At 50.7% G+C, this 19,225-nt stretch overlaps 3 protein-coding genes across 3 annotated transcripts; 2 read left to right on the top strand and 1 right to left on the bottom strand.

Moving 5' to 3' along the window:
* Positions 1 to 557: 557 nt before the first annotated feature.
* On the top strand, positions 558 to 11,566 carry steap2 (STEAP family member 2, metalloreductase). Its single transcript, XM_038280168.1, has 5 exons — positions 558 to 999; positions 1,399 to 1,565; positions 4,131 to 4,658; positions 7,357 to 7,521; positions 11,177 to 11,566. The coding sequence occupies exons 1-5, from the start codon at positions 615 to 617 to the stop codon at positions 11,468 to 11,470; spliced, it is 1,539 nt and encodes a 512-aa protein (XP_038136096.1). The 5' UTR covers positions 558 to 614; the 3' UTR covers positions 11,471 to 11,566.
* Positions 7,717 to 11,169, top strand: LOC119780213. The gene is made up of 2 exons (XM_038280169.1): positions 7,717 to 8,991; positions 9,693 to 11,169. Exon 2 carries the CDS (start codon positions 9,763 to 9,765, stop codon positions 10,903 to 10,905), a length of 1,143 nt encoding a protein of 380 aa, XP_038136097.1. The 5' UTR covers positions 7,717 to 8,991; positions 9,693 to 9,762; the 3' UTR covers positions 10,906 to 11,169.
* Positions 11,567 to 17,466: 5,900 nt separating the features above from the next.
* Positions 17,467 to 18,590, bottom strand: mos (v-mos Moloney murine sarcoma viral oncogene homolog). Its single transcript, XM_038280167.1, has one exon. It carries the CDS (start codon positions 18,551 to 18,553, stop codon positions 17,552 to 17,554), a length of 1,002 nt encoding a protein of 333 aa, XP_038136095.1. The 5' UTR covers positions 18,554 to 18,590; the 3' UTR covers positions 17,467 to 17,551.
* Positions 18,591 to 19,225: the final 635 nt, after the last annotated feature.

The following is a 19,225-nucleotide window of genomic DNA, read 5'->3' as shown; positions in this document are numbered from 1 at the left end:
TGAATAGTTAGGCTTAGTCTGCTCTGGTAATGGTTAGGTTAATAGTTAGGGTTAGTCTGCTCTGGTAATGGTTAGGTTAATAGTTAGGGTTAGTCTGCTCTGGTAATGGTTAGGTGAATAGTTAGGCTTAGTCTGCTCTGGTAATGGTTAGGTTAATAGTTAGGGTTAGTCTGCTCTGGTAATGGTTAGGTGAATAGTTAGGGTTAGTCTGCTCTGGTAATGGTTAGGTTAATAGAGTTATCCTACTCTGGTAATGGTTAGGTTCACTTCATTTGTAGGGTCATTGCATTGAAGGTTTTGGTCATGACTGGAAATCCATGGGTCCAAGAACTGGTCCTCAGTATGAATATAAAACCAGATGTGTGTGAGATTAGTTCCTCTATGTAGAGCCGTTTTGTGCCAATCTGGCCTGGTGTGAGTTCTTCTGTGCTCCAGTTTTGTTTAGGATCTCCATCTGATCAGTAGCTTCCAGTAATGCGGAGGAGAACAGGTCCTACATGGACCTCCTCTCTAGCGATTGAAGACTACCTAACCAACCCCCTTTTCTGGTCCGTAGGTCTGCTGAGGAGCTCCTGGACAGAGGCGTAGAGAAGAGCAGGGGTCAAGAGGAAAGGATGGATATCATCTCCATGAAGGGATGCTCCAGGAGCCCCGTTTTCCTCACAGCCTCTTCCTCACACCTCGGTCACCCACCCACCTGTATGCTCCACTGCGGCGTCAGCAGCACCCCTGCAGCTTCTGCAGTGCCCGGCCTGCTCCCTGCCACTGTGGCTGTTCTGGGGTCAGGCGACTTCTCCAAGGGCATCACCTCTCGTCTACTTCGCTGTGGGTTCAAGGTGGTGGTGGGCAGCCGTCGTCCCAAACTGGCCTCTCACTCCTTTCCTCATGTGGTGGACGTGTCCCACTATGAGGAAGCCCTCAGGAAGTCTAACGTCGTGTTCCTCGCTCTCCACCGGGAACACTACTCTCAGTTATGGGACCTCAAGCATCTTATGGCAGGTACCATCACACTCCCACTCAGGGAATCCTCTCTGCAGAGAAACATCAGTTTTAAGGCATCTGTTGTGCAGCGTGATGGACACAGCCTGGTGAGGTGTGGTAGTAGAACTGAAGAGGAAGGACAGACTGTTAGCAGTGATTGATCAGTTCCTAAAGTTTCTGAACAGGGACAGTAGAACATTGTGGTTGTCCTGTTCAGAACCTTTAGGTCCATGCTACTGCTTCAGATCAGATGGCTGCTCAGCTATGAACTCTGAGCTGCCATCTGTGCATCTCCTTGATCCCAGACATGGATGTTGAGCAGACTTAGCTTAGACCAAGGCTCTGGTTGGCATTGTTAGCAGGCCTGGGCAGAGGTCTACCTTCTATATAATGAGGGGGTGTCTGCTTGCTTCACAGGGAAGGTCCTGGTGGATGTGAGCAACAATCGGAGAGTAAACCAGTATCCAGAATCCAATGCGGAGTATCTGGCCTCCCTGCTGCCAGACAGTGTGGTGGTTAAAGGCTTCAACGTGATCTCAGCCTGGGCCATGCAGCAGAGCCACACCAAAGATGCTAGCACCCAGGTAGGCTGACCGTCGGCCCTGAACACCACATAGCAATGGACGGGGACAGCTTGTAAAGTCAGGGGACGGGTGCACTGGCAGAACTTTCTGAAGCACTGGTGGAGACATGTCCCCACCAACTTTGGACATGGTGGACATGTCCCCACCAACTTTGGACATGGTGGACATGTCCCCACCAACTTTGGACATGGTGGACATGTCCCCACCAACTTTGGACATGGTGGACGTGTCCCCACCAACTTTGGACATGGTGGACATGTCCCCACCAACTTTGGACATGGTGGACATGTCCCCACCAACTTTGGACATGGTGGACGTGTCTCCACCAACTTTGGACATGGTGGACATGTCCCCACCAACTTTGGACATGGTGGACATGTCCCCACCAACTTTGGACATGATGGACATGTCCCCACCAACTTTGGACATGATGGACATGTCCCCACCAACTTTGGACATGGTGGACATGTCCCCACCAACTTTGGACATGATGGACATGTCCCCACCAATAATTTCCACTTCTTACCCCTATTGGCTGATTTCCTTCAACCAACAGTAACTGGGTGCAGCTGTCTGTGTTCCGTGTTTTTTCCTCGCTGTGCTCTCTAGTCCCTCCTCTCGATCAAACATCATGGCATCTGTCGCTTTGGGACAGAACATTATTTGGGCTCGCTATTCTCTACAGAGTCGCTACGAGGATGAGAAGAGATACCGAATATGGCAAGCTGTTTTAACATACATTCACAGCAGCACTCAGTGAATTTTAACCGGCAGCTACTCAATATTCGTCTCTTTTTCTACATTAATGTTTTAGAGCCCTTTATAAAATAATGCATTAAGGCAGGCATCTGTCTAGATCTATAAATATCACAAATGTTCTGTGGTTCTATTGTGTTCTCAACAATAGATATAATAAATAGATGTTTGAGTTTATTTTTGGAAAATACAAACCCTATTGAAAGTGTTCTGGTTGAGTAGCTGTAGGTCCATCAGCCCCCACCCTTAGAGCGCCCCCACCCTTAGAGCACCCCTACCCTTAGAGCGCCCCCACCCTTAGAGCGCCCCCACCCCTTAGAGCGCCCCCACCCTTAGAGCACTCCCACCCTTAGAGCGCCCCCACCCTTAGAGCGCCCCCACCCTTAGAGCGCCCCCACCCCTTAGAGCGCCCCCACCCTTAGAGCACTCCCACCCTTAGAGCGCCCCCACCCTTAGAGCGCCCCCACCCCTTAGAGCGCCCCCACCCTTAGAGCGCCCCTACCCTTAGAGCGCCCCCACCCTTAGAGCGCCCCCACCCTTAGAGCGCCCCCACCCTTAGAGCGCCCCCACCCTTAGAGCGCCCCCACCCCTTAGAGCGCTCCCACCCTTAGAGCGCCCCCACCCTTAGAGCGCCCCCACCTAGAGCGCCCCCACCTTTAGAGCGCCCCCACCCTTAGAGCGCCCCCACCCCTTAGAGCGCTCCCACCCTTAGAGCTCCCCCACCCTTAGAGCGCCCCCACCCCTTAGAGCGCCCCCACCCTTAGAGCGCTCCCACCCTTAGAGCGCCCCCACCCTTAGAGCGCCCCCACCCCTTAGAGCGCCCCCACCCTTAGAGCGCCCCCACCCTTAGAGCGCCCCCACCCTTAGAGCGCCCCCACCCCTTAGAGCGCTCCCACCCTTAGAGCGCCCCCACCCTTAGAGCGCCCCCACCCTTAGAGCGCCCCCACCCCTTAGAGCGCTCCCACCCTTAGAGCGCCCCCACCCCTTAGAGCGCCCCCACCCTTAGAGCGCCCCCACCCTTAGAGCGCCCCCACCCCTTAGAGCGCTCCCACCCTTAGAGCGCCCCCACCCCTTAGAGCGCCCCCACCCTTAGAGCGCTCCCACCCTTAGAGCGCCCCCACCCCTTAGAGCGCTCCCACCCTTAGAGCGCCCCCACCCTTAGAGCGCCCCCACCCTTAGAGCGCCCCCACCCCTTAGAGCGCTCCCACCCTTAGAGCGCCCCCACCCCTTAGAGCGCCCCCACCCTTAGAGCGCCCCCACCCTTAGAGCGCCCCCACCCCTTAGAGCGCCCCCACCCTTAGAGCGCCCCCACCCCTTAGAGCGCTCCCACCCTTAGAGCGCCCCCACCCCTTAGAGCGCCCCCACCCTTAGAGCGCTCCCACCCTTAGAGCGCCCCCACCCCTTAGAGCGCCCCCACCCTTAGAGCGCCCCCACCCTTAGAGCGCCCCCACCCCTTAGAGCGCCCCCACCCTTAGAGCGCCCCCACCCCTTAGAGCGCCCCCACCCTTAGAGCGCTCCCACCCTTAGAGCGCTCCCACCCTTAGAGCGCCCCCACCCTTAGAGCGCTCCCACCCTTAGAGCGCTCCCACCCTTAGAGCGCTCCCACCCTTAGAGCGCCCCCACCCTTAGAGCGCTCCCACCCTTAGAGCGCTCCCACCCTTAGAGCGCCCCCACCCTTAGAGCGCCCCCACCAACTTTTATGGCAAAGTGACCCCCTTGCATGGGTGGACTGGTGCTGATGCAGTAGGCCAGGCCGCTCTCAGAGTGTAGCTAACGGTGTTTCTGGCTCTGACCCCGGATCTCTCCCAGGTCTTCATCTGCAGTGACTCCATAGAGGCTCGTCAGCTGATCATGGAGTTGGCTCGCCGGCTGAACTTCCAGCCCGTGGACATGGGCCCCCTGTCTCTGTCCCGCTACATCGAGAACATCCCCGTTCAGTTATTCCCTGCCTGGAAGGGACCCGTCCTCGCTGCCGTGGCCCTCTCCATCTTCTTTTTTGGTTATTCCTTTGTACGGGACATCATCCAGCCGTATGTGAAGCATAAGCAGAGCGACTTCTACAAGATCCCAGTAGAGATAGTGAACCACACCCTCCCCACCGTGGCCGTTACGCTCCTGGCCCTGGTGTACCTGGCCGGCCAGCTGGCGGCGGCGCACCAGCTATACTACGGGACCAAGTATAAGCAGTTCCCTCATTGGCTGGAGGGCTGGCTGCAGAGCAGGAAGCAGTTAGGTCTGATCAGCTTTTTCCTGGCTGCTGTTCATGTGCTCTACAGCCTCTGTCTACCGCTGAGAAGGTCTGAGAGGTACCAGCTGCTCAACGCCGCCTACCAGCAGGTAAGATGACCGCCATGACGTGCTAGGGTTCCACCAGAGGGAGACGATAGAGCCAGACCGCAGAATCAGAGTTCTGATGCTCCAGGTGTGGACAGACCGGACTGGGTGACCTTTAGATGACCTTAGGGAGGATTTAGAGCTTCTATGTCAGCTGTTCATCTACAACGTCTTCACTTCTTTTCCAGCCTGATTCCAAGTGGATTTAAATCCGGTGTCAGGGCTGGTTGGTGTGTGTTGACGACCGAGATGCAGGATTAATGAGGAATTACAGAAGCAAATAATTCAGAAACGACAGGCAATGAACTCAGGAATCAAAAACCAGGAGACGCTCAGGACAATATAACATAAGGAATAAAGGAAGGAAGAGAATCCAGCAACCAGGAAGTGAACAGGAAGTGAATGTATGGGAGACAGAACAAATGCTCTGTTCGAAAACCTAGGACGCATCCTTAGAAGACCGGATTCGAAGGCCGATTACGTCATAGCGCGGCGCCGAGGTCTGGTCGGATTCAAAGAGTCCTCGTTATGCGGCCTTAAAATGCGTCCTTCTTTTTGCCCGATTTGAAGGACGGGTCCGATGTATCCTCGGTATTCTTGGATATCCCAGGATTCATTTTGAGACCAAGCAAGCTGTGATCAGAGGAAAGGTTACTTGGCGCCGAACAGTGGTGAATATTGGAAGTTCAGTTTAATATAATACAACTGTGAATAGTTCCGTCTGAAATGAATGAAAATAGTTGTTTTAATGGTTACTGAGTCAGATATGTGGCGGTAATGTTTGATTTATCTAAAGGTTTTAATCTGTTACTATGTAAATGGGTTTGGCTGGAATTTAAGGACAGATTCTAATATATCTGCAGGGTGGGAACTATAAATCTGAAAGGATTTTTATCTTTTTATTGCTGTTTTGCACAATATGCTTAACTAAGTATTTTTTGTTGTTGAATATTAGAGATTTTGCAGATATATTTTTTATAAGTAAATTGTTTAGATTTACTTATATATTTCTAACCCTTTTATAGAATAGAATAGAAAATCCCTTTATTGTCCCACAAGGGGAAAATTTACAGCAGCAGAAAGATTATTGAAAATGGTCACACAAATGAGGACCTTAGAAAAATGTGTTAGAATAACATAATAGGGAAGAGTTAAAATATAAAAATTACAATACTGTAAAGTGTTTTAACAATATAAAACTGGAGAATTAATAACCAATATGCAGCTATGGACATTTTTACAGTAATGGATATTTGAAAATAGCAGCAACATCAGAGATGTGCAGAATGACAGCAGCAGGTTATTTAACTGACTAAAGTTTCTGTCATTACATTGATTTGATTTGTTCCTGCTCCCGCTGGTTGGAACCTTTATTCCACTCTGGATTCTTGTGAGTGTAGTCTTTGTTCACTTTAACTTTTTAAAAAAATAAATAAATAAACAAACAGTTTTGAAAACTTCTGTATTCATTCTTTTCCTGCTTTGTGTGTCAACTTTTACGGTTGCTAAGCAACAGAGCATACGGCGGTAAAACCCGCCGAAGGGTAGACCTGGTCGAATTTACAGCCTAAACTCTTCTGGTCTCCTTATTTTCAAGGACTTCGAAGGATCCAGTCTAGGTAGACCGCGTCCTTGGAGGATCCAGTCTAGGTAGACCGCGTCCTTGGAGGATCCAGTCTAGGTAGACCGCGTCCTTGGAGGATCCAGTCTAGGTAGACCGCGTCCTTGGAGGATCCAGTCTAGGTAGACCGCGTCCTTGGAGGACCCGTCCTAGGTTTTCAAACAGAGCCAAAGACTGGGCTAACCGGCTAACGGGGGGCAGGTGTGGATAGAAGCAGCTAGAAGGGAGCCAGAGGAAAGGAGACAAGGGGGCGACAGAGAGTAACTCAGAAAATACAGCACAGCATAAATATAATTAGAGAACTAGAAGACATCAGATGGAACAGAAACCAGCGACCAAGAAAAGACAGAATGGAATCAAAGTGAAACTGAAACAGAAGCAGGAAGGCCAGAATGAGGATCATGTTAGTGAGACATGCTTTATGACACAGCTTCAAAGTACAGATAGAAAAGTATGAAATCCCATTTCCATAAGTATTCCTGCCCCTGGTCCGACCCCCGGTCTGCCTCCAGCTTAGCTCTCTACAGATGTTGCGTCAGATTCTGCTCTGGTTCTGGTCCCATCCTTGGAGACCATCGCCCACTCAGAGCTTCATCTATCCAGACCAGTCTGCTGGAAAACATGCCACAGCCTGATGCTGCCACCACCATGCTCCACTGCAGGGATGGTACGGCTCTGGTGAGGAGGTGCCTGGCCTCCTGTTGGCTGTTTCCTCTCTGACATCACGCTCAGCTGTAGGACCTTCTATGGCCGTTCCTGATCACTTCCAGTCAGAGGAACCTTCTACAGGCGGATCCAGCTTCATCATAAAGGGTGTGAATACTTATGGAAATGGGATTTACCTTCCTTCCTGTTGCCAAAATGGGGCTTAGAGATTTCCTCCATGTTTGGAGGAGAACGGTGGAGATCTTCCTCCAGCTACAGACAGTTTGACTGCCTGTAGGAATAAAATCATTAAATCTCCAGCTGGTGGGAAGGAGGAAGGAGGAGATGAGTTCCTCCTGGTCAGGTCCTCTGTCTGCTCCGAGGCGTCCAGCCTGCAGAGCCAGAAATAAAGAAGGCCTCCCGCTGTCCCCACAGATTCACGCTAACGTGGAGAACTCGTGGAATGAGGAGGAGGTGTGGCGCGTGGAGATGTACGTCTCCTTTGGGGTGATGAGTTTTGGCCTGATGTCCCTCCTGGCCATCACCTCCATCCCCTCCATCAGCAGCGCCCTCAACTGGCGGGAGTTCAGCTTCATCCAGGTACAAATCAAAGGTTTGCAGTTGGTTTGCGAATGATCCCCTCGTTATCTGTATGCAGAGGGCGGGTCCGCAGCGGAGCCAATTAGTGAGGCGAGCAGCAGGACTTGGACGACATCTGATCGCCGCCTCTCCTATGAATGAACTTCAAAAACGAATTTAGTTTAAATTCACTCTAGCTCACAGATGTGGCTGGTTCGTCCAATGTTCGCTGTCTGGTTTGTCAGATGTTTGCTGGGTGCTTTCTCCGATGTTTGCTGGCTGGTATCTCCGATGTTTGCTGGCTGATTTCTCCGATGTTCGCTGGCTGGTTCCTCTGATGTTCGCTGACTGGTTCCCCCGATATTCGCTGGCTGGTTCCTCCGATGTTCGCTGGGTGGTTTCTCCGATGTTCGCTGGGCGGTTTCTCCGATGTTCGCTGGATGGTTTCTCCGATTTTCGCTGGCTGGTTCCTCCGATGTTCGCTTGCTGGTATATCTCCGATGTTCCCTGCCTGGTTTCTCTGATGTTCGTTGGCTGTTATCTCTGATATTCACTAGCTGGTTTCTCCGATCATCCAAGGCTAATTCCAGCCAATCCAAAACTAAAGCCAGACCGTCAACCTACGCTAATGCCAGCCTATCAATTAGGGCATGCTAGCTCATCAAAGGTTCATATTAATCTATCCTAGGCTAAAGCCAGCCTACAATCCTATGCTAATGACAGTCTATCATCCCAAACTGGCTTAGGTTAATGCTAGTTTACCATCCTAGGCTAATGCCAGCCTGTTCAAGGCTAACACTAGCGTATCCAAGGCTAATGCCAATCTGTCATCCCAAGCTAGGGTCGGTCTATCAGTCTAGACTAACACCAGCATATCCTAGCCTAAGACCAGCCTGTAATCCTAGGTTAATGCTAGTCTACAATTCTATACTAAGGCCATTCTGTAATCCCAAGCTGGAGTCAGACTATCAATCTAGACTAATACCAGCATAGCTGAGGCTAACACCTGCTTATCCTAGCCTAAGGCTGATGCTAATGCCAGCCAATCCACTGCAACGGCAGCCAATCTAATGTGAACGGTAGGAATAATGTTAGCTGATGCTAACACCAGCCAAATTAATGCTAATGCAAGACTATCCAAGACTATCCTATACTTAGGCCAGCCAATCCTGGGCTAACGCCAGCCAATCCAATGCTAACGGCAGCCTAACCTATGCCAAGCACAGCCTATCCAATATTAGCTCCATCCTATCTGATGCTATTGCCAATGCAAGTCAATCCAATGCTAATTCCAGTTCATTTGATGCCAATGGCAATCCTGTGCTAAGGCCAGTATATCCAATGCTAATGCCAATGCCTGCCGATCTGATGCCAACACCAGCCAATCTGATGCAAACACCAGCCAGTTCAATGCTAACACTAACCGATCCGATGCTAGTACCAGCAAATCTGATGCTAAATTAAGCCCATCTGATACTAATGCTAGCCCAACCGATGCTCATGTAAGCTGAATCGATGCTAATATCAGCCCATTCTGTGGCTAACTCTAGCCATAGAAGGGCCTGACATTGGGCTTAATTATAATGGTAGCCAATCCAATGCTAATGCAAGCCAATCCTGTGCTAAGCCCAGTCAATCCAAAGCTAACGCCAGCCAATCTGATGCTAACACCAGCTGGTTTGATGCTAATGCCAGCCGATCCAATGCTAATCTATCAATCCGATGCTAACGTCAGTCGATCTGATGATGACGTCAGCCCATCCGATGTTAACGCTAGCCCATCAGATGCTAATGACAGCCTATCTGATGCTAATGCCAACAGCAACCGATACCAAAACCAGCCAATCTGATACGAACATCAGCCGGTTCGATACAAATGCCAGGCAATCTCATGCTAACACCAGCCAGTCTGATGCCAATGTAAGCCCATCTAATGCTAAAGCCACCCAATCATACACTAATGCCAGCCCATCCGACGCTAACGCCACCTAGTCTAATGCTAACACCAGCCCACCCGATGGTAACCCCACCCCATCTGATGCTCATGTCAGCCGAATCGATGCTAATGTCAGCCGATCCTATGCTAATTACAGCCAATCTGATGCTAAAGGTGGCAAATCGTATGCTGAGGTCAGCCAATCCAAAGCTAATGCCACCCTAACCGATGCTAACACCTCTGATGTTAATGCCAGCCGATCTGATGCTAATGCCAGTCAATCTGATGCTACATCTGCCCGTTTGACGCTAACGCCATCTGATATAATGCTAATGCCTGCCAATCCGATGCTCATACCAGCCAATCCCATGCTAACGCCACCCAATCTGATGCTAGCGCCAGCCTCTCTGATGCTGATACAAGCTAATTCAATGATGATGATGCTAACACCTGCCAATCTAATGCTAATGCAAGCCAATTTGATGCTAACTGTAGCCAATCTGATGCCAAAGCCAGCCGATCTGATGCAAACTGTAGCCAATCTGATGCTAAAGCCAGCTGATCTGATGCTAACGGCAGCCAATACGTTGCTAAAGCCAGCCATTCTGATGCTAACTGTAGCCACTCTGAATCTAAAGCCAGCCATTCTAATGCTAACTGTAGCCACTCTGATGCTAAAGCCAGCTGATCTGATGCTACCTGTAGCCAATGTGATGCTACCTGTAGCCAATCTAATTCTAAAGCCAGCCAATTTGGTTCTAAAGCCAGCCAATATGACGTTAACGCCAGCCAATCTGATGCTAAAGTCAGCCGATCTGATGCTACCTGTAGCCAATGTGATGCTACCTGTAGCCAATCTAATTCTAAAGCCAGCCAGTTTGGTTCTAAAGCCAGCCAATATGACGTTAACGCCAGCCAATCTGATGCTAAAGACAGCCGATCTGATGCTACCTGTAGCCAATGTGATGCTACCTGTAGCCAATCTAATTCTAAAGCCAGCCAGTTTGGTTCTAAAGCCAGCCAGTTTGGTTCTAAAGCCAGCCAATATGACGCTAACGCCAGCCAATCTGATGCTAAAGTCAGCCGATCTGATGCTAACGGCAGTCAGTATGATCCTAACTGTAGCCAATCTGATGCTAAAGTTAGCCGATGTGATGCTAACTGTAACCAATCTGATGCCAAAGCCAGCCGATCTGATGCTAAAGCCAGCCAATATGACGCTAACGCCAGCCAATCTGATGCTAAAGTCAGCCGATCTGATGCTAACGGCAGTCAGTATGATCCTAACTGTAGCCAATCTGATGCTAAAGTTAGCCGATGTGATGCTAACTGTAACCAATCTGATGCCAAAGCCAGCCAATATGACGCTAACGCCAGCCAATCTGATGCTAAAGTCAGCCGATCTGATGCTAATGGCAGCCAATATGATCCTAACTGCAGCCAATCTGATGCTAAAGCCAGCCACTTGAAGCTAATGCTGGCCAAGTGGTTCTGATAGGCAGCAGAGGAAATAGCCAATCCAGCCTAGGCATGCTGGTCAGGAGCGAATTTCCGCAGCTAGGAGAATGTGGTACCACTAAACATGGCGGTGAGTAACAGCTCCTCCTGGCGAGGCTTTGCAAATGTAACCATGGAGATGCATCTGCACCCTCTGGACAGAGGCGTTCAGCAGGTCTGCTCAGTGTGAACACAGCTATGTTTTCTGTTTCTGTCATGGCATTTTTCCTTGTTTTTCCACAGTCCACTCTGGGCTACATCGCCCTTCTCATCGCCACCTTCCACGGCCTGCTCTTTGGCTGGAAACGGGCCTTTGACCAGGACTCGTACCGCTTCTACCTGCCCCCCAGCTTTGTGGTGTCCCTGGCTCTGCCTGTGTGCGTCATACTGGGCAAGGTGCTGATGCTGCTGCCCTGCGTGGGTCACCGGCTTCACCGGATCAGGAAGGGTCAGGACACCAGTCCCTATAAGGGCCGGCGCCTGGAGCCAGTGGGCTCAGCGGCCAACATCTCACCAGAGAGAGTTACCATCATGTGATCCACTGCAGCGCTTTGACTATTGATGTGATCTAGTGATTGTAGCTCTATCGTCATGTTTGGTCTCGTGATACAATAATAAAGCTGAAGAACTGACTTCCTTCTCCTTTGCTGTGGGATTATTAATCCTGATTCTGACTCCTGCATAGCCCAGTCTCTGTTAGCAGGTGACAGGAGCTTTCCTAATAAATCAGTTCACAGGAGATGTTAACAGTGACTGCAGGAGGAGAGGCTGGAATTAAAAAACGCTTAACTGATGGTGGAGTCTGGCGAGTCCAGACAGGGGAGAGATTTACCATTAGGCAATACCAGGCAGTAGCCTAGGGGCCCAAAGTTCCCGGGGGCCCCATAAAACTCTGTTCACATGTATAGGTAATACAACTATTCTTTATTTATGCACATTAATTATAAAAATCCTTTCACTAAAATGCCATCAGAATGCTGATAATATTCAGTGTGTCTCAGCCCCCGCCTTCAGTGTCCACCATATTGGATCAGTCCATTTGCTGCACATGTTCAGAAAGGTCCAAACAGACAGCAGCAAACCATTTGAAAACAAACCATGCAAAGAGCAGTGTTGCCAACTTAGCGCTTTAGTCGCTATATTTAGCCACTTTTCAGACCCCTCTAGCACTTTGATTTCTAAAAAGCTCCTAGCGCCAAATCTAGAGACTTTTTTCTGCTACTGGAGACTTTGGAGACAACATCTAAAAGCAGCGAACTCTGCTCTCCAGAGCGAGTAGATTGGTAACCCCGCCTCCTGCTCTCCTCTATCTTGTCTGCTGTCATGATTCATGCAGCTATTATTTCATCCAAATGAAAAATGGAGAACAGAGAAGCAGATCATGGCTTGTCTACAGTGAAAAGAAGGACTGGGTTATTTACTTTGGCCTTTTTGGAAACACAGGAAGGAGCAATCAGCTAAGTGAGCTTAGTGCTTGGAAAAAATCGTTCATTCCTTTAGAGACAGCATGAAAAGTCAGCTGAGTACAAAACATAGAGAGGAAAACAAGAAGAAAAGGGACAAGAAGAGAGGGACACTACCTAGAACAGGGCCCCCTGCCTGTCATTTCCTAGGGCCCCATATTTCCTAAATCCGGTCCCTTCCTAATTTTGTCCCCCCCCCCCCAAAAAGAAAAACCCAAACTGGACCGTTTGACTTTAGTAAAGAGAAGTTTCTTTATTCTCTCCGTTCCTCTGTAATCTCCTGCTTGCTGGATTAGGTAGATGGTCTGAAGGATGGAGGTTAGCTCGGCGGGCTGGGATGGTTGTGGGTTTGATTTTTCAGATCATCCAGGCAGAGACAGGTCTTCACTCTTTCCATAAAAGGATTTACTGAGCAGATTATTATTGGGGTCTGTGTTCAGTCTACTTTATGGTCAGGATCTAAATGTTCTGATGACCTACGTCATGCATCTTCTCCTTACTGATCTCTGAGGTTTTCTAGAGGTCTTCTGGAGCAGCAGAGCAGGAGGTAAAGCAGTGGGATGGAGCGGAGGTGTTGGGGGGAGCTAAGCAGACCTGATGGATGAAACACGTCTTTGAACATCACATGGATTCTGGACGTCTGATCAGACCAAGAAGCAGGAAACGGGACAGGTCATCAGTTGCCATGGTAACGGTGATTGATAACTTGTTTGACTGGGATGGAACCAGCTCTGACTGGGAGCTGGGTGGTCTACAGTCAGGTTCCAGCTGTCCGTCCGTTCCTTTGCTGATAGAGTTTGAAATCAGAATTCACTCTGCTTTTAACCCGTCCCCCCGGGGAGCAGTGGGCTGCCATTAGTGGTGCCCGGGGAGCAGTGGGCAGCCATTAGTGGCGCCCGGGGAGCAGTGGGCGGCCATTAGTGGCGCCCGGGGAGCAGTGGGCTGCCATTAGTGGTGCCCGGGGAGCAGTGGGCGGCCATTAGTGGCGCCTGGGGAGCAGTGGGCGGCCATTAGTGGCGCCCGGGGGGCAGTGGGCGGCCATTAGTGGCGCCTGGGGAGCAGTGGGCGGCCATTAGTGGCACCCGGGGGGCAGTGGGCGGCCATTAGTGGCGCCCGGGGAGCAGTGGGCGGCCATTAGTGGCGCCCGGAGGGCAGTGGGCTGCCATTAGCGGCGCACGGGGAGCAGTGGGCGGCCATTGGCGGTGCCCGGGGAGCAGTGGGCATCCATTAGTGGCGCCCGGGGGGCAGTGGGCTGCCATTAGCGGCGCACGGGGAGCAGTGGGCGGCCATTGGCGGTGCCCGGGGAGCAGTGGGCGTCCATTAGTGGCGCCCGGGGGGCAGTGGGCTGCCATTAGCGGCGCACGGGGAGCAGTGGGCGGCCATTGGCGGTGCCCGGGGAGCAGTGGGCGTCCATTAGTGGTGCCCAGGGAGAAGTGGGCTGCCATTGTGCAGTACCCGGGGAGCAGTGGGCGGCCATTAGTGGTGCCCAGGGAGCAGTGGGCTGCCATTGTGCAGTACCCGGGGAGCAGTGGGCGTCCATTAGTGGTGCCCAGGGAGAAGTGGGCTGCCATTGTGCAGTACCCGGGGAGCAGTGGGCAGCCATTAGTGGTGCCCAGGGAGAAGTGGGCTGCCATTGTGCAGTACCCAGGGAGCAGTGGGCTGCCATTGGCGGCGCCTGGGGGGCAGTGGGCTGCCATTGGCGGCGCCTGGGGGGCAGTGGGCTAGCAGAGCGGTTCATCTGAACCGGACGAGCACCAGACCTGCAGAATAGAATCCTGGCAGCCAATAAGAAACATCCGCTTTAGATGCTGAAGGTTCGATAAGCACACAGTTTGGAATAGCACAGTTGAATCCAATCAGTGTTATTTCCTGAGATAAATGTAGACATGAGACTTATTAAAATGAAAAATGATTGGAATTTAAACGAAATAGGGATACAGACTGATATATATTTAAGAAACTCATATTATAATTACCTTAAAATATATTCTGATGGTTCTAAAAATTTAAAAGGGTGTGTGGGAATAGAAACACACTCAGCGGCCACTTTATTAGGTACCCCATGCTAGTAATGGGTTGGACCCCCTTTTGCCTTCAGAACTGCCTCAATTCTTGGTGGCATAGATTCAACAAGGTGCTGGAAGCATTCCTCAGGGAGTTTGGTCCATATTGACATGATGGCATCACACAGTTGCCGCAGATTTGTCGGCTGCACATCCATGATGCGAATCTCCCGTTCCACCACATCCCAAAGATGCTCTATTGGATTGAGATCTGGTGACTGTGGAGGCCATTTGAGTACAGTGAACTCATTGTCATGTTCAAGACACCAGTCTGAGATGATTCCAGCTTTATGACATGGCGCATTATCCTGCTGAAAGTAGCCATCAGAAGTTGGGTACATTGTGGTCATAAAGGGACGGACATGGTCAGCAACAATACTCAGGTAGGCTGTGGCGTTGCAACGATGCTCAATTGGTACCAAGGGGCCCAAAGAGTGCCAAGAAAATATTCCCCACACCATGACACCACCACCACCAGCCTGAACCGTTGATACAAGGCAGGATGGATCCATGCTTTCATGTTGTAGACGCCAAATTCTGACCCTACCATCCGAATGTCGCAGCAGAAATCGAGACTCATCAGACCAGGCAACGTTTTTCCAATCTTCTATTGTCCAATTTCCATGAGCTTGTGCAAATTGTAGCCTCAGTTTCCTGTTCTTAGCTGAAAGGAGTGGCACCCGGTGTGGTCTTCTGCTGCTGTAGCCCATCTGCCTCAAAGTTCCACGTACTGTGCGTTCAGAGATGCTCTTCTGCGTGAAAATCCCAGTAGATCAGCAGTTTCTGAAATACTCAGACCAGCCCTTCTGGCACCAACAATCATGCCACGTTCAAAGTCACTCAAATCACCTTTCTTCCCCATACTGATGCTTGCTTTGAACTGCAGGAGATTGTCTTGACCATGTCTACATGCCTAAATGCACTGAGTTGCCGCCATGTGATTGGCTGCTTAGAAATTAAGTGTTAATGAGCAGTTGGACAGGTGTACCTAATAAAGTGGCCGGTGAGTGTATATGTACCAGAGTTCAAAATACACATTTCTAAAAGTATTTCAGATCATCTGTTTTCACAGCAGAGATGGTGGCAGTTATACTGAGTTTCCAATGGGTGGAGGAGGTCAGAGCAGACAGGGTATGGTGGTCTGCACGGATTCCAGAGCAGTTTTAGAAAGTATTCAGGGAGAAGGAAATAATAGGAAAGATTTAGTATTAGAAATTCAGCACAGTTTATTTACATTATACAGGAGTGGCATTGATGTTTGGTTTTGTTAGGTTCCAGCACATGAAGGGGTAAAAGGAAAGGAAAAGGCAGACAAATTAGCAAAAAGGGCTTTAGAGGAGGCAATAACAATTACAATTCCTTTAGGGAAAGGGGAAGGAAAACTATTTAGGAGGAAATTGAAAAATGGCAAAAAAAAGGTGGAATGAAGATAAAAAAGGAAGAAGGTTATATAAAGTAGAAAAGTCAGTATTAAATATAAATATTAATGAGAGAAACCGAAGGGAAGAAATAATGATCAGATTAAAGGAATAGTACACCCAAAACATGATTAGCCTTCATTTTCTACTCACCCCCATGCTGAACAACACCCTGGAGTACTTTTTTGATATCTCAAATGCATCTGGAGATCTGGGAGGCTTCTTGCTGTCTGCTGACATTCAAATAATGGAGGTCTATGGCGCCCGAGGCAGAAAGGTCCATAAAAGTCCACAAAAAACGTGTCAATATTCCTCCATACTGCTCGTCCAATGTATTCCAAGTGTCCTGAGTGGGTAGCATCCAGAATTTACTCTAAACGAAGTCATTTAGAATGTTTTTAGAGCATAAACAGTAGTGTATAGGATTTCCTAAAAGCGCGCTCACGATTCTACGGAAGCCGGCAGACCAAACCAGCGCATTCAGCTCGGCAAAGAACTCATGCTCTTCCTCAACACTGAAGTCCTCAGACATTTTCCTTTCGTTGTTTCTTTCTTTGCACAGGTAAACAGCACATTTCTTCTTCTACGCTTGCATTATTGGCAGAGCAGACGCTGAATGCGCACTTTCTTCCGGTTTGGTCTGCCGGCTTCCGTAGAATCGTGAGCGCGCATGGGGGCGCTATTAGGAAATCCTATACACGACTGTTTAGGCTCTAAAAACATTCTAAATGACTTTGTTTCGAGTAAATTCTGGATGCTACCCACTCAGGACACTTGGAATACATTGGACGAGCAGTATGGAGGAATATTGACACGTTTTTTGTGGACTTTTATGGACCTTTCTGCCTCGGGCGCCATAGACCTCCATTATTTGAATGTCAGCAGACAGCAAGAAGCCTCCCAGATCTCCAGATGCATTTGAGATATCAAAAAAGTACTCCAGAGTGTTGTTCAGCATGGGGGTGAGTAGAAAATGAAGGCTATTCATGTTTTGGGTGTACTATTCCTTTAAGAGTAGGTCATACTTATTTAAATGACAATTTATACTTAATAGGGAGGAAAAATGATAAATGTGAAGGATGTGGAGAGATAGAAAATGCAGAACACATATTGATGAGACAGAGTTGAAAGGACAGGCCAAGAATGGAGTCTTAAAGGATTATTGGGAAATAAAGGAAATATAAAAGATATTTATAGATTAAGGAAAGCATTATTTATTTATCTTCAGAATACAAAATAAAAAAATTGAATTTAATAGATGTAAAACAATGTTGGTACACACTCATCAACAGTAGGTGGCGGTATGCACCTTAAAGTTGCTTGCCATCCGCCATGATAGAAAAGAAGAACACAGTTCCAGCCAAAAGAGGACAAACCCAGAGCATAATGCTGCCACCACTGTGCTCAGCAGGATCCTTTGGGTCAGTCTTTACTGGACCGGAACCGGTTCTTCAGAAGGTGTTCCCCTCTGATCTCCAGCATGAAGTCCATCCATCCTGAAATGTTCTGATCGTCACAAAAACGAACTTTTATTCTCAATCAGCAGAACTAAAGAGAACCCGGAACCAGAAGAAATAAGAAACAGGAAATCAGTTTTTAAAATCCTTTTAATGAAAAACAGAACAATGAAGACATCCAAACAGAACCCTAACATGATCCAGTCCATCCGAACCTCTAAGCGGACCTCAGCAGCTCCAGCAGCTCCTCGGCGCTCGGCCTGCGGCGGACCTCCGCGCTCCAGCAGCGGCCCAGCAGCTCCGCGCGCCGCCGCCCCTGCGCTGACGCAAACACCGCGTGGCTGAGAGACGGCCGCAGATCGCGCGCCACCACCGCGTAGAGCACATGCTGCCTGTCGCCGGTGTAGGGGGGCTCCCTGGTAAGCAGCTGCCACATGGTGATGCCCAGGGAGAAGATGTCTGCCTTTGGGGTGACCGGCTGCCCCCGCAGCAGCTCCGGCGCGCGGTGGGAGTAGGTCCCGCAGCCGTGGCTCAGCAGCGGGCTGATGGAGCTGGGCGCGCGCTCCCGCTCCAGCTGGAGGGAGCAGCCGAAGTCCGCCAGCTTGCACACCCCCCCGGGAGACAGCAGCACGTTGGGCGGCTTGACGTCCAGGTGGACCAGGAGGTGGGCGTGCAGGAAGCGCAGCGCCTCCGCCATGTCCGAGGAGAAGCGGAGGCAGCGCGCCTCCTCCAGCGGCTCCGGGCTCTCATAGATCACCTGCTGCAGGTTCCTGCTGCCCACGAACTCCATCACGATGGCCCCGATGCTGCCCTCGTCCTGGAAGTCCGCGGGCACGCACGTGCTGGCGGCGAGCACGCGCACCACGTTCCTGTGGCTCAGGTGGGCGGCGTTAAGCTCCGCCCAGAAGCTCTGCCTGGAGGCCAGCCGGTTCTTGGTCCTCCGCTTCACCTTCTTCAGCGCCACCGTCTGGCCCAGGTACTCCGCCCTGTACACGGAGCCGAAGCCCCCGGAGCCCACGGCCTCCACGCAGCGCAGCTGCTGCCAGTGGATGACGGAGGACCAGGGCCGCGAGCCCAGCTTCCCGTGCAGCCGCTGGGGGGGCACCTGCAGGGTGGCCCCGAGGCCCCGCTGCTGGAGGGGGCTGCTGCACACCGAGATGTCCGCAGACGGAAACAGGTCCTTAGGTAGCAGGCGCGTGGGGGGAATGGGAGAAGGCATGGCGCGTGGAAAGGCCAGGTGTGCCCGTCAATTAATGAGGAGCTGAACGCGATGCATGCTGGGTAATCCCATGGCTGAAGCCCCAGTTCAAAATGTCACAATATGGACCAACAAAGCCTGGTTTAGTTTAGACACCATGTTAAATAAACCAGAACCAGAACCGGGCTTTGTCGGTCCGCTCCGTGGAGCCTGTAAAATAAACCAGAACCAGAACCGGGCTTTGTCGGTCCGCTCCGTGGAGCCTGTAAATAAACCAGAACCAGAGCCGGGCTTTGTCGGTCCGCTCCGTGGAGCCCGTAAAATAAACCAGAACCAGAACCGGGCTTTGTCGGTCCGCTCCGTGGAGCCCGTAAAATAAACCAGAACCAGAACCGGGCTTTGTCGGTCCGCTCCGTGGAGCCTGTAAATAAACCAGAACCAGAACCGGGCTTTGTCGGTCCGCTCCGTGGAGCCCGTAAAATAAACCAGAACCAGAACCGGGCTTTGTCGGTCCGCTCCGTGGAGCCCGTAAAATAAACCAGAACCAGAACCGGGCTTTGTCGGTCCGCTCCGTGGAGCCCGTAAAATAAACCAGAACCAGAACCGGGCTTTGTCGGTCCGCTCCGTGGAGCCCGTAAAATAAACCAGAACCAGAACCGGGCTTTGTCGGTCCGCTCCGTGGAGCCCGTAAAA

The sequence above is a fragment of the Cyprinodon tularosa genome, unplaced genomic scaffold, assembly GCF_016077235.1.
Source record: "Cyprinodon tularosa strain WSP-4 unplaced genomic scaffold, ASM1607723v1 ctg1571, whole genome shotgun sequence".
NCBI lineage: Eukaryota > Metazoa > Chordata > Actinopteri > Cyprinodontiformes > Cyprinodontidae > Cyprinodon > Cyprinodon tularosa.
The sequence above is the reverse complement of the archived record's forward strand: the minus strand, read 5'-3'. Positions and strand labels throughout refer to the sequence as shown.

Coding starts and splice junctions, on each gene's coding strand:
- mos (XM_038280167.1), bottom strand. CDS start 18,553: ATGCCTTCTCCCATTCCCCCCACGCGCCTGCTACCTAAGGACCTGTTT.
- LOC119780213 (XM_038280169.1), top strand. CDS start 9,763: ATGCTAATGCCTGCCAATCCGATGCTCATACCAGCCAATCCCATGCTA.
- steap2 (XM_038280168.1), top strand. CDS start 615: ATGGATATCATCTCCATGAAGGGATGCTCCAGGAGCCCCGTTTTCCTC. Junction 1,000..1,398: donor CCTCAAGCATCTTATGGCAG/GTACCATCACAC, acceptor CTTGCTTCACAG/GGAAGGTCCTGGTGGATGTG. Junction 7,522..11,176: donor GGGAGTTCAGCTTCATCCAG/GTACAAATCAAA, acceptor GTTTTTCCACAG/TCCACTCTGGGCTACATCGC.